Source organism: Engystomops pustulosus, chromosome 11 (assembly GCF_040894005.1).
Source record: "Engystomops pustulosus chromosome 11, aEngPut4.maternal, whole genome shotgun sequence".
Lineage (NCBI taxonomy): Eukaryota > Metazoa > Chordata > Amphibia > Anura > Leptodactylidae > Engystomops > Engystomops pustulosus.
Window position 1 is genome coordinate 62903405 of NC_092421.1, and position 14399 is coordinate 62917803.

A 14399-nucleotide genomic window follows, 5' to 3' on the forward strand; every position below is an offset into this window, starting at 1 on the left:
GGCACTCTAGGTGATACTAAGACTCTTACAGAGGTAATCTGTCCTAAAGCCAAGCAGAACTTTTTAGGGTCTTGTACCTTCCTTAGTTGCCTTTTCTTCCAGGGATTGCAAGAGACGAGAGCGGAGATCCATTCTTCCCGCAAGAGTAAAGGCGTAAGCCATAAGTGCTTTTGTGTATTTGTTGTATATGCTGTTTTCAGCGTTCAGGCTACTCTCCATGCAGAATAACGCATTACGGACTACAACGTTCTGTAGAGAGAATATGAATATATATATAACATATATGGCAAATCTAAATCATTCCATATCCTTCCTAGGTTACGTATTTACCAAACTGTTTAACTGGATAACAGATAGTCCAATGGTGATAAATATGTGTAATTTTTTTTATTATATACATTAGATATACACTGGATGGGAAAGAAAAGGTGTTCACATACCTGTGTAGGTAATGGATATTCCAGTAAGGCTATGATGATGTATGCGGCCAACGTGATCTCATCACCTACTCTACCCTACAGGAAAAAGCAAATTATATTTAGATCAAATCCCAATGCATTTGAAGTAGCCCCTATATAAAGTATGCAGACACTAGTTTTTAAGGAATGACAACAAAATAGTTGAGTTTGTCTGACAAGGTAATAAAACTACATCAGGACCCGGATTTCCATGTGTGGTTTGTATGTAGTATTGTTTCTATATGATTGTGTTCGACATGGAGCCTTTGATTACAGTATTGTGATAGCGGAGGCCTTTGTATGCAGAGGCTTGTTAAAAGAAATGGTGGTTAATTAAAAAACTTTGTTTCAGGACAAAAAAAGAGTTGTGACAATAAATGCCCAATGCAGAAAAATAACACACCAGTCCTAATTTCAGAGATTCCAGAAATCATTATGAAAATCTACATCTGCAGAACATGTTACCATAAGTATGCTCAATGTCAATTTGGAAAAAGTATAAGGGGACATTTTTCATAAAAACAGCTAGTAACAGGTTCCCATAGAGCCATATTAACTAAATGCCAAACTTCTTTTAGCTAAAAATGATTTCCCACACATCCCCATAAAATCAACTTTGTTCTCTCACCTGGCATACAATCCGATCGTGAGTCAGGGGTGGTGTGTCCTCCCATCCTGATTTCTACTCCTTCTTACCATTCAGCACGGTCACCTTAGGTCCTTTAACCACTAACATTTGCAAAATCTACCCCATGTATGTATCTGATCACATGATATCACAGCATGCCTCTATGGACATCTACTCCTTCCCATCCTCCATGGAGGCATGATGTGATTTCATGTGATCAGATACATACATGAGATAGATCTTGCAGATGTTAGTGGGTAAAGGACGTTGGATAACACCAATCTGGTCACATGACATGAACTGCAGAATGGTGAGCAAGAGAAGAAATGAGTGAGGCCGGGAGGACATGCCCCTTCTGACTTGTTGCTGGATCTGGCTGATTGCCATGTAAGATAACAAAGTTAATTTTATGGGGATGTGAGCAAAACCGATTTTAGCTAAAAGAAGGGTAGCGTTTAGTGAATAGGGCTCTATGGGAACCTGTCACTAGCTGTATTCGTGAACAATGTTGTGATAGGTTCCCTTTAAAAGAAGGGAATAAACAGAAGCTTTTGGCATATCGGCAACTGGACATGACCCTTGAAGGCATTTAGTCCTGTTACCGTCTGATAAAGATTTAGTCCTGTTACCGTCTGATAAAGATTTAGTCCTGTTACCGTCTGATAAAGATCTGCCTTTTTCCTTTGCTCTTACCGCCATCAAATTGTTAAATAGATTTCCAACATTTTGGAAACAGCCATTACTCTTCTGTTTCAAAGTAAGCCAGGTAAGAGCATCAGATATGTGCTGAGGATCGATGTAGATGTAAGGCCGGGCTCTGGCAAATGACTTCAACACGAAAGTCGTCAACCTGTAAAGAAACATGGTACAATAGTGACGCTTTAGGGTACATGAACATGATGAAGATTGTCTGAATCAAAATCTGTGACCCAATCTTCATGAAGAGAACTCTAGATCAGCTCTCCAACACAATTTCATGCTATGGAATGTCTCATTTTATTTCCATGTGAAAAAAATCCATAGCGAGTCCATGATAATGTGTAAATCCCATTCACTCCAATGGTATTGTGTTACGCATCAGATATTCCAAACCAAAAATTTTGGAGAGATTCGTCAGTGCTTTGGAGCAAGAAAACTGGTGTAGAAATACTAAAATCATTTCTTTTGGGTGGGCGTGGAGGGGCGTGCCTCATCTTGTATCGGCAGCAGCGAATGGGTGGGGCCTTGGCTATGATAAATGTCCCCATATATATATATAACCATAAAGATGCTAGCATTGATGGAACAACATGAAGATGTGTTTTAGAGGGAATCAACCCATTGAAAAGTCCTCCACATACAAACACAGCATTGTTATCTGTGACATTGACTGCTAAATTATTTTAATAATTAAGCTCAATCAGTTCACTTTTTGAAAGCCCCTCTTCCAAATCAAAAACACACGCTCATTCCCACCCTGCTTCTTCTTACCATGTGTTTCCTGAATTTCCTCGGTTTGGTCCAAATGCACTGTAGGATCCATCATGGTGTTTATAAGCCAGTTGTCTTTGATACCCTAAATTAAGTGAAATAAAACTTGTAAGAAAACAAGATAAACTTAAAGGAAATCTGCCATCAAAATCCATTATGATAAACCAGGGACACTTACTCATAGATTCAGGCACCGTGACTGTGGTATCTTCTTATATTTGTTATCCATGGCCTCCTTCCTTCTATAATCAACTTTTTAAATTATGCTAATGATCCTAAAGAACTTCTGGAGTATTATTAAAGCCCTTCCATGATCCATCTTCACAGGCTATTACACTGTCTCCTCTTCCCCCTTTTCTCCCTCAGCACTTTCCCCTCCACTCAGCACTTTTCCCCTTTCACTCTGATATAAGTTCACACAGTGGGAGTGGGAAGTGCCCCTTGAACACAGTAACACCTGTGAATCTGCATGATGGAGGGGCTCTGGAAACACACCAATAGGCCACAGTCACAGTGCCTAGATCTAGGAGTAAGTATCCATGGTTTATCATGATAAAGTATGGTGGAAAGTTGTTCCAGATTAAATCAAAAGACGAGGGGGCACTGTCTCCGTCTGGAGAAAACAAGGTTTAATCACCAGAGGCGACAGGGCTTTTTTACATAGAGAACTGTCAATCTTTGGAATGGCCTGCCTCAGGCGCTGGTCACAGCAGGGACAGCAGAGAGCTTAAAGAAGGGTCTAGATGCATTTTTACACCCAAATAACATAGACAGTTATGTTATATAGAATTGCTTCCCCTAAATCCCTTCCTCATCCAATCTCTTCGCTTCCTTGGTTGAGCTTGATGGACATGTGTCTTTTTACAACCGTATAAACTATGAAACTATGATGAATTTTGATGGTAGATTCCCACTTCTTAAAAGTTAAATACATAAGTAATCTTCATGGCAGTTTCCTAATTTGCAATAATTTTCTATGTTTCTTGTGTAAAATGACTTATTTAAAGAGGTTTATTGCTACGTACAGAACATCAGTCTTTCACTGTTAGCTGACAATATAGTCTTCTTATATTTCCCCTCTCAAAGTAGTCTTTTTAGCCAAAAAGACTGTTGTCCTTCCCTGACAAGCAGGACAGGAAGCCATATCAATCGGCTACTTTGCAGTGATTAGAGGATCACTATACAGCGACTGAGCATGTGTGTCCACCAAAGGAGAGTGACTGAGCATGTGTGTCCACCAGAACTCAGCTCATTAGGTGGACATTGTTAAACACCTTGGGGGCATTTATCAGTGCTTCTAGCCTATTTTTCTGGCCTAGAAGCACTCAAATAATTGCACAAAGCAAGAATTTGCAATTAGTATAGTGACTACACCACTCTACGCCATGTGAGCATGGAGGGGGCTTAGAGGGGCGTGGTCTCCGGAGTTCCTGCTCCATGCCCATGTACTTTTGAAAAACCTGTGTTGGCAAAATGTGACTTGGCATAGTTTTGCCTGCCAGCCGGGCCTACCGATTGATACATCAAGAGTATCAGCCGGGAGAATGATAATTAACTAAGAAGTGAGCAGAGTTTATCATGGCAACAATCATAGTTGTACATAGAGTTGTACATTGATACATAAATATAGGTCTCCTTGGATTCACAAATAGATTTTCTACTGTAGATAAGCTCAGAGACAAACCTTATGGTAGTACAAGTCCCATTGGTTGTCACTTGGAACCCTCTGGTAGTCAAGAAACAGATGGATAAGTCGTAGATAAAACGGGTGTACAAGTCAGTGTCATAGATATAGGTACTGCACTAGTTTAATAAAAACTTACCTGTGCTCAAGTAGCTCAGAGCTTTAGCTTTTATCTCCGGTGTAAGCTGATTTGTCTTATTGAGATACTCCAGAATATAGATATTAGGAGTGAACAGGGCCATGTTTTGCTCTCCGCATCCATAAGGTAGTTGAAGAAGATTCCCTAAATTCTGCATTGATCTTCCCATGATATCTCCTAAAAAGTTAAAAATATTTATCAAATTAATAAATTAGAATAACACTTTGGAATAAATATATCATAAATTTTACACCAGTCTGTGTGTTCAGCTTAACTATCCGTTGTCCTGCTGCGGATTACGCTCGCACACTGGCAGCGCCATCTAGTGGAAGGGTATGCTCATCCTTATGCAGGAAGTCACCGCTAATGAGGAGGAGCATACTCGTCCTGAGACCAGTGGTGGTAAAAGTTAGAATTAAAAAAGTGTCTCTTCTGTTTGTTTTCCCAAAGTCTCCCATAAGGGAAATGTATCTGTTCATTGTTTTGAATCCTAAATATGGACAGGAAGGAGCTTGGTGCCTATTATAGTATAATAGTTACAATTACAATTGTAACCAAATGCCACCGGTAATGGTGGTTAATAGAGACTTTGGGGAACATTTACTAAGAACAGTGCAGTCTGTACTATATGCAGTTTGCCTGTGTAGTGTGCAGGGGGCGTCACATTCAGGATTTCTTGCGCGCGTTCTTCATGAATCTGGCGCCCCGACAGAATGCACCATTTTTTTTTTTTGGTGCACCTTTAACATGGGGCGTGCGACACACTTGTGTGGGACTCCACAAAGGGTCCCGTGTGACACAAATGTGGCGCAGACACTTCTTAAATACATATGCAAGCAGTTTACACTAGAAAGAACGTGCAAAGTCCACTGTGCTCCTTTATTCCAAAGGTCCCTACTCAGTGGTCCTGAAACTTACTTTTGGCTCTGGCTAAAGAAATGGACCTTCTAACTTACCGATTGCAGAGAAGTGAGCACGAGGAGATCCTTCCACCACTTTTTCAGGAAGTTTCACTGAAATCTGCGCAGAAATATCAGCACCTGAATATCAGATATAGAGAAAAGTTCAATCACGTAATTTTACTACAAAGATTATATCTTTCTTACAGATCACTTTACGTTACTCTAAATATACAGTATCACTTTGAAGGGGGTACACTAATAATAATAATAATTCTTTATTTATATAGCATACACAGATTCCGCAGCACAAAGCTTGCCAAATCAGTCCCTGTCCCCAATGGGGCTCACAATCTAATCCACCTAACTGTATGATTTGGAGTGTGGGAGGAAACTGGAGGACCCGGAGGAAACCCTCACAAACACACTAACAGGCATGACCACATCCCTGCTGCACGTTTGTATGAACATAACAAGTTTCTCTTAAAGGAAATCTACCATCAAAATGAAACAAAATAAAACAGGGGCGCTTACTTATAGATCCAGGCACCGTGACTGTGGAAATCTTCTTATATTTGTTATCCATGGCCTCCTTCCTTCTAAAGTCAACTTTTAAAATCATGTTAATAAGCCTCAGGGGCCCTGAGGGGTGTTAACAGAGCCCCTCCATGCTGTAGCTTTTACATTGTCTCCCCCTCTCCTCTGCACTTCCCCCTTCCTCTGCCTGATGTAATCTCCCTACAGTTGAGGAAATTTCAGCACACAGTGAGAGGGGGAAGTGCTCCTGCACAGTGTAACAGCATGTAGGGGCTCATTAACATAATTTTACAAGTTGATTTTAAAAAGAAGGAAGCAATAGATAACATAAGAAGATTACCACAGTCACGTTGCCTGGATCTAGGAGTACCATGTTTACCATGATGGATTTTAATGGTAGATTTCCTATATATGTAGAAGCTTTAAAAGTCTCCTCCCCAATGCTGTTTTTACTTTTGGCTGATTTGGGAGCCGGTAGACCCCCCTACCAGTAATAGTTCAGTCCACATATGAGATAGTAGAGATAAATCAATATTGTTTTTTTTAATTACCATACATTTTAATTCCTACACAAGAAATATTTTACCTTTCCCACAAATGACAGCGTTCTGTGTTTCTTCTCTTTCCACTCCCGCTGCCTAGAAGCGAATAAATCATCCATGTAAGGAGTTTGTTTTTTAGTTTCCGGAATTACAATCAATGGTCAATGGATCAATTGCTTGGGTCTATCATCTCTCCAGTGTAATATACTCACCGCAACTATGATAGATTTAATCACTGTGTCCTTTCTGCCTTGTGCCAGATTCACAATCTCATTACCACAATGTCCTTCTCCAGGTAGAGTCTGTGCACTCACTGTAAAGGACACTTCACCTGAAATACAGAGAACTAGTGAGCTGGACACGTGGAATCTAACTCCTTTCCAAATTGACGGTCCATCTTAGGAGAACAAGAGTCGGATAATATATATATTATATATATCCGAGTTTCTTCTATTTGTATGTACTATTGATTTATGCAAGTTTTTATGACTGATGAGGACATCACCCTAAACCACTTTAAAGGAAATCTACCACCAGGATGAAGTATTATAAACCAAGCACACTAACATACCGGTGTGCCCCCCAACCCAGGAAGGATCTGCTCTTCATTTAGCTTTAATGCCCTTGTTTTTAAGCAAAAAAGGCTTTAACAATTATGCAAATGAGCCTGATGAGCTTCATGCTCCATAGCTACTGTGGGGGCTGTGTGGGAGACATTACTTACTGGGGGGCACATTACTTACTGTGGGTCCTGTGTGGGAGACATTACTTACTGGGGGGGGGGGCTGTGTGGGGGACATTAGCTACTGGGGGGGCTGTGTGGGGCACATTAGCTACTGGGGGGGCTGTGTGGGGGCACATTAGCTACTGGGGGGGCTGTGTGGGGGCACATTAGCTACTGAGGGTAGCTGTGTGGGGACACATTACCTACTGAGGGTAGCTGTGTAGGGAACATTTTGGGGGTGGTAGATGTATGGGGGTCATTGCTTTGTGGCTGTGTGGGGCACGTTACTGGGGGGACATTTCTTGGGGTGTGTTCACATGTGGCACTAGAACAGGCCTCAGTTTGATCTCATTTGCGTTTCTAGTGAGACCAGTGTGATGGGTAACAAGCTCCTGGTGTTTAAATGCAAGCCTTACTGTATTTGGGGGAGATTGTTGGGGGCAGCAGCAGGATAACACTGTCCAAGATGTAGGGACAATGGGGAACATAAGATGTGGTGATGCCTAATGGAGAAGATAGAGGAGATGTCACCTGCAGTCACTGGAGGGAAAAAGTAGGGGTTTCTTCTGTGTTTTCTGTAGCTGTATACACTGTCAGGTTGTTATTGGCACAAGCACATGTGAGGGGGTTATGTACAGGGGGGGCATTACTAAAAGTCTGATACACATGCATTGGGGCCCGTGCCCCGGATCTTTTTCCACCCTAGCAACGCCCCTGCCAACCCCTTCAAGCTTTAACAATTCCTAATAATAATTGAGGAAGTTTCAGCACACAGTGGGAGGAGTGAGTGCTCCTGCACAGTGTAACAGCCTGTTACTTATCTCTCTATGACCATTATGTGCATAAAGAAATTAAATTAGATTGTGATGATTACCATGGACAGGCCCTGATAGAAGTGAATGCATTGGTAACATTATAGAATATGTTGGTGTCATATAAGAAAAATGTTATTAAAAATTGTCACCTATAGTTGAGAGTGTTGTTTCCCATGTTACAGTCACTCTCCTATTCGCTTCTATACAGTAATCCTCATCACCAGCGGTCATTTTTTTAGCTGTGAATTCATCAGATTTTTCCAAACCAATCTTTATCTAGGAAGAAAAAGGAAAATGTAACACAAGACTGGACGACATTGGAGGATTAGGACATAGGGGTACATGGCTGCGTTGTCCGCTTACCCTTATGGTTTGCTTGAGGTAATTAAAAACAGTGGCTTTCATATTGAAGGTCTCGCCCTGGATTGCTGAGTACGGCACAGTTACCTCCAGGAAGAAAGGCTGGAACGTTACCAGTGACACCGGATCTAGAAGACCAAAGCCGTTCTCCTCCGATGTGCAGAACACGCCAACCTTCCATGTTGTGATAGTGTCCGGTACGGTCAGCTTCGTATTCGAATGTCCAATGGAGCTACAGAGAAATGGAGATCCTTATACTCATCAATATGTAACATAAATACCATAAGTATTCTCTAACGCTCCTTCAAATCCATCCTTAGATGCCAGTCTAATCCATCTTTATCCATGTTTTTCCTTAGCCTCTCCTTCCTGTCAGTATCTCCACGACCATATAAGACTCCACACGCCTACATGGCGGCCTTAATTGACCTCCCGACCGACCCTAGCCACAAGCCTCTCACTGAGCCAAACCAGTTCCCTACACTGTACAGAAGAGACCCAACCAGTGCTGTCTACAGTTGGGAGTCTGTTTCTTCTGGATTAGATATACTGGTTTGGTTGTAATCCCTCATATCATAAGGCCTCTTGTAGGACATGCTTGATATCAAGGGAGTTGCCTTACATGGTAGCTAAAAGAGGTGTGGTTTTCCTTATCCCATCCTGGAAAACTTTGCATATTTTCCCAGAATCCCCCTAGTGGAACATCCATGGCTATAAGACTACACACCTACATGGCGGCCTTAATTTTCAGTCTATGGAAGGAGAACTCTTACTTCTCGACCTCCGTATAGTTAGTCATTATAAAACTAATTCAGCTTAAAATACTAACCATGACTTATAAAGCTGTTCACAACCTCTCCCATCCATATATCTCAGAACTAAGCAGCCAATACCCTCCCAATAATCTCTGATCCTCGCAGGACCTTCAGCTTCACTTAATTACCATCCGCTCTTCTCACAACCGTATCCAGGACTTCTCCCATGCATCCTCCATACTCTCTGGAACTCTGTACCAAAATGTCTAAGACTGTCCCCACCTTCCAAACATGCAAAAAGGCACCTGAGAACTGACTTAAGGGTGATGCCACACACGGCGTTTTGAACCCTTTTTGAATCCGTTTTGAATCTGTTTTTGGCCCGTTTTTGGATTCAAAACAGGTTCAAAACGCCATGTGTGGCATTACCCTAAGACTTAAGAATTGCCTACAATATCCAGTAACACCACCACGATGCTGCTCCACCCAATGTTTCCATCTTTCCTTCCATATCAATGTACATTTTTATGCAATATCTTTACTTGATCTCCCTTGTTGATGTACAGCACCTTAGTATTAATGCTGCTTTAGGAATAAATAATAATACAATTACTAATAAAAGGGATTCTTGTCTTATGAACGGCTTTGCCAAATGGTGGAAGGTGTAAATGACCAGGATCGGAGCTCAGGTCAATGATAGATGTTAATGTTGATCTCCTCTTTCCTCGAGCAGGTAAAAACATGAAGAACAGTACATACATGTAAGATGGAAGCTGGGAAATAGATCTGAACATTTGATATGGGCTTAGATTTTTGGATTTCATCTCTACTAAATACTTACTCAATCTCAACCAGGTCCCACAGCCAGGTCTCAAGGAACAACTGCCGGACAGTTTCAATGACATCTTCTTCTGACGCAACGCCTGATTCTAATCTTAAAGAGCTTAATTCACCTCGGGCCAATGAGGCGCTCATTGGAGTAGCTAAACATATAATAATTGACCAGTTAAGTGAGGTCATTCGCTTTAGAGAAAAAGTCAAAAACATACAGAACGTACATAGGGGGAGATTTATCACTGTTTCTAGGCCAGTTTGCTGGTTGCCGAAAGACATGAACTGAACAAGTGAAATTGATTTTGAAGGGAAAACCTGTTCAATAAATGGGATTCCCCTTTTCAGTTCATGTTTTTCATCTGTTAAATTTTAAAAAATTTAACCACAACCAAAATGATTATGATGCAGTTTTAATCCTTATTAACAATTGAACAAAAAAAAAATACATATAGGACACAAAAGACTGAAACAAGAACAAACACAACTATGATAAATGACCCCCATAGACTTGTATTTTTATTGGATTACATTTATCTATTCACTTTTCTCTTCCTAGCTTTCTCTTTGGTGCTATTCGCATATCTCAAAAGAGGAAGTGAAAAAATTCTCTGACCTATGAAATAGGCGCAAATAAGCTAAAAATGTAAGAGAAAATAGAAATAAAACTAAAATAAAATGTCCCACTATGTGTCATATATTTTAGGCAATGACCAAAACAATTTCTAGACAAAACTATTACTTTCATTTAACCAATTGTATCAAGTTTTTATTTTATTATTGACAACATTTAAAAAAAAATAATTCTTGTCGTTGCCCCAAGTGTCTTGACCTGAGCAGTAAAATTATTCTGCTTAGTAAACGACATAAAAATGTGACGACAGGGTTGTATGTTGTAAAAAAAAAAAAATCTACCCGCACGACAAAATAAACATTGTCACACTGCAGTGTCTTGGTATTGTGAGGGCTTCCCACGATCAACTATTGAGGATAGGTCATCGATAGATATTCCTGGCCAACACTTGAACCATTCCTCGAGCACTTTTATGGGTGTAATAAGTAGTAACGTTGTTTACTAGCAGAATTAATAAAAACAAACAATATATACCATATCGTATCACTGGTTCAGAAACAAATACATCCGAGCAGATGACAGGAATTCTGATAAATGTGTTTGTAGCAGCTTTCAGACCCAGGCTCTTAAATGCAAAAAAAAATAGAAAAACAGAAAAACGTTATTTAAAAAGACTTTATTCAAAGATTTTTGTAAAGGAATCCACCACCTCCTAGCTCACCTACAAGAAAAAACATCTGGAAAAATGCCTGGAAAGATTATGAAGTGTCCGACACAATGTTGGTTTTACCTGTGTTTGAGTTGGGAGCAGGAAGACTACTAAAACTATTTTTCCAAGATATTGTTGAATAAATCAATATTTGGGTGTTACTATTCACTTTGAGACACTTCCAAATGGAAACACTGAGTAGTCCATATATATGCTGTATACAGCCGGTCCCCAATTTAAGGACAACCAACTTTTAGATTACTCCTAGTTACAGACAAACCACTGGATGCTCATAATTTACTGAACTTGAGCCCCAGGCTGCAATTATTATCTATAAGCGTTTTCAAAGGTGTCTGCAATGATAACAAAAGTTCTACTTACTAAATATACCTGTTCCAACCAACATACAAAATTCAACTTACTGTATATACTCGATTATAAGTTTTCTGCGATTATAAATCTGCTGAGAAACTTAAACTCGATTTATACTGGAATAAAAAGAATTACAAACTTACCTTGTGACTCCCCACCAGTCTCCGGGGTGTCGGAAAGGGGAGTTTTGACTTTATTTTTTATAGACATATTGGGGGTTTGTTATATACGGAGGCTGGCTATATATGGGGGTAGATGCTGGGTATATATTGGGGGCTGGCTGGCAATATACTAGTGGCATGCGGGGCGGCATATCGCCAGCCCCTATATACTATATACTAGCTATTTCCCCACTGTGGAACTAATAAAGGATTATCTTATCTTATATACTGGGGGCATGGGCTGGCCAGCTAAATACTGGGGGGCAGGAGGCTGGCTAGCTATACACTGGGGGGCAGTATACTGGCTAGCGACATACTGGGGTGCATGGACTGTGACCAATGCATTTCCCACCCTAGGCTTCTACTTTTTTTGTAATGAAATTAGGGACTGCGGCTTACATTCGAGTCAGCTTATACAGTAATAAAAAACCTTAAGGACCCATCTTGTACACAACTCAGGGGCCTACCTGTATGTTATAATCAGAACCTCTATTCTATAATTTTCAATAACTGAAACACTGTTATGGGAGGAGCACGGCCAAAGAGTGAGAGTACCCCAAAAGACAAGAGGCCCGTGTATAGGCCCCCCAACCCAGAACTAGTAAACATACATATAGCCAAATATGTAATCTGATTTACACCAAAGTATATATGATAAAAATTATGATAAAATGTCCAACATTAGACAGAAATCTAATCTGCAATGAAAAGAAATACTGACCTTTATGATGTTATAGGCATCAGTGTCCCAGGACGGGGTGGACGGGTTATAATAGACTCCATTCATAAAGATGGGTTCTAACTTTAAGCAGGCATCTTCCCGCTCCTCTTCTAGGTAATGACCATCGTGATTGTAACCAGACAAGTCAGTGACTGGCAGCAGATCATATATCTGAGTATTGAGACCAAAAAAGTAAAAAAAAGTGATCGGCAACTCATATTATAATAGCTCAATCCATCTAAACGAGGAACTTTCATACCGATTTCGGTGACATTTCAGCCTCAGGCTTTAGCAGTGAGACACTGACATCCACAGCTCGCAACGCGCAGAGAGAGTCTGGCTGAGCGAAGAGGGTGAGATCGACTTGTGATCCTGGAAGAGCTTCACTGGCAGAGAAGGAAAGCTTCACCTGAATGAAATCAAGGTAACCGTGAGACCTCACCAACCAGCACATGTCCCCATTTCTTACTATTGTTTCCATGGCCCTATGTATGAGCCAACTGCCCAAACTGCAGGTTCCATTCCTGTCTGAGTCTTTTCTTTGGTCATAAGTGTTGAGTGGACATCATACACCGATGACAAACAGACTCCAAACGACGGACCACAGGTCCATTGTAAGCGGTCCGTTATACGTGCACGAGGCCTAACTCTGGATATACATGAGATTCTGTAGTAGTAATGCCATTCATTTAATAAATGTAAGTACATATTTGAAATGTGTTTTAGATGGTTAATCCCTGTAAATAGTGGTCACACATCTCACCTTGTTTGTGAAGCATTTTTCCACTTTAACGCTGATACTATCGGCAAGGACCTCACCACTTTCCAGAACCATATAAACCAGAAGTTTAGCCAAGGGTGCGGTGTGAACATTTACAGGAAGAGAGAATGTAAACTGTCCGAGAGATTCTATGGGAAATAGAGAGAAGGTTAGTGAAGTAACCAATTCACCCAGAGCCGGGGCCAGCACTGGTTATACCGGGGCAAGTGTCGGGGTCCAGAGCTGCTGGGGGGGCCCACATAAGGCTGTATGTAAGGAATCCATGGGATGAGGGGGGCTGTATCTAATGATTCCATAGGAACTGAGGGGGGCTTATATAAGAAAGGCTATACCTAGGGAATATTTTAGGGAACAGGAGACTGTTTTCGTTTCTGAATTTTTAATTCCGCCACGTGAGTTCACTGCAAAGGGGCCCACTGAGGCTCTGTCGCCCAGGGGCCTACTGATACCTGGAGCCGACCCTACATTCACCTTATACGATTGTGAGCCAAATGCTAATCTGGCCAAAAGCAAAGCTATTCCTATTGACTCCTATAGACGGATCTAATGTAGATGGAGGCCTCTCCTCCATTGCGTAATGTCAAGAAGAAGAAGGATTTAACATATGTGAACCGTAATGGTCACATACATAGGTAATGAGACATTATATCACTATGGAGGATCATACTGTACCTTGATTTTCAGTTAGTTTTACTTCTTGCTTTCCAAAATCAACAATTCCTCCTTTTGCCATCATCTGTACATACAGAAGATAAAAAAATATATAAAATATACAGTAATTGTTCATATTTCAACAGTAAATTCAAAGCTTGAATGTGCCCAGTTATTTTTTTAAGTTAACTACTCAGTATTTGCTAGCAACATGACATAAAACATTAAACGAGTTGTGAACATTGGATGTATTTTGGTTAGGAAGCATCAGGAGTAGAAGAAACTCGTATTGTTTGCTTACCACTCCAGCTGGTAGAACAAGGAGCTCTTCCCCAAAGCCACTTTTCCCAAGACCATCTTCAGTTCAAGAAATATTGGTGTGCATTTCCAGAACAAGCATGGTTGTGTGACCCAAGCAAATTAATTTCATAGGTAGATATTGTGATGCAAGGTCTCAAAGGGCTAGAGCAGTGACGGCGAACCTTTTGGAGACAGAGTATCCAAACTACAACCATTATCCATTTACATGTCACAAAGTGCCAACATAGAATTGTTTCCCCTAAATCCCTTCCTCATCCAATCCCTTCC

General features: G+C 40.8%; 1 protein-coding gene across 1 annotated transcript in view; it reads right to left on the reverse strand.

Moving 5' to 3' along the window:
* LOC140106765 (alpha-2-macroglobulin-like) overlaps nt 1-14399 on the reverse strand; it is a 39191-nt gene that overhangs the window by 5689 nt on the left and 19103 nt on the right. Inside the window, exons 13-28 of the mRNA XM_072131383.1 lie at nt 13833-13896; nt 13143-13288; nt 12639-12788; nt 12380-12550; nt 10951-11041; nt 9853-9994; nt 8260-8488; nt 8046-8172; nt 6570-6688; nt 6402-6453; nt 5336-5419; nt 4380-4556; nt 2557-2641; nt 1780-1936; nt 441-515; nt 78-249 (exon numbers count right to left, since the gene is read on the reverse strand). Coding sequence (XP_071987484.1) covers nt 78-249; nt 441-515; nt 1780-1936; nt 2557-2641; nt 4380-4556; nt 5336-5419; nt 6402-6453; nt 6570-6688; nt 8046-8172; nt 8260-8488; nt 9853-9994; nt 10951-11041; nt 12380-12550; nt 12639-12788; nt 13143-13288; nt 13833-13896 — 2041 coding nt within the window. The remainder of the gene's footprint in view (nt 1-77; nt 250-440; nt 516-1779; nt 1937-2556; nt 2642-4379; nt 4557-5335; nt 5420-6401; nt 6454-6569; nt 6689-8045; nt 8173-8259; nt 8489-9852; nt 9995-10950; nt 11042-12379; nt 12551-12638; nt 12789-13142; nt 13289-13832; nt 13897-14399) is intronic.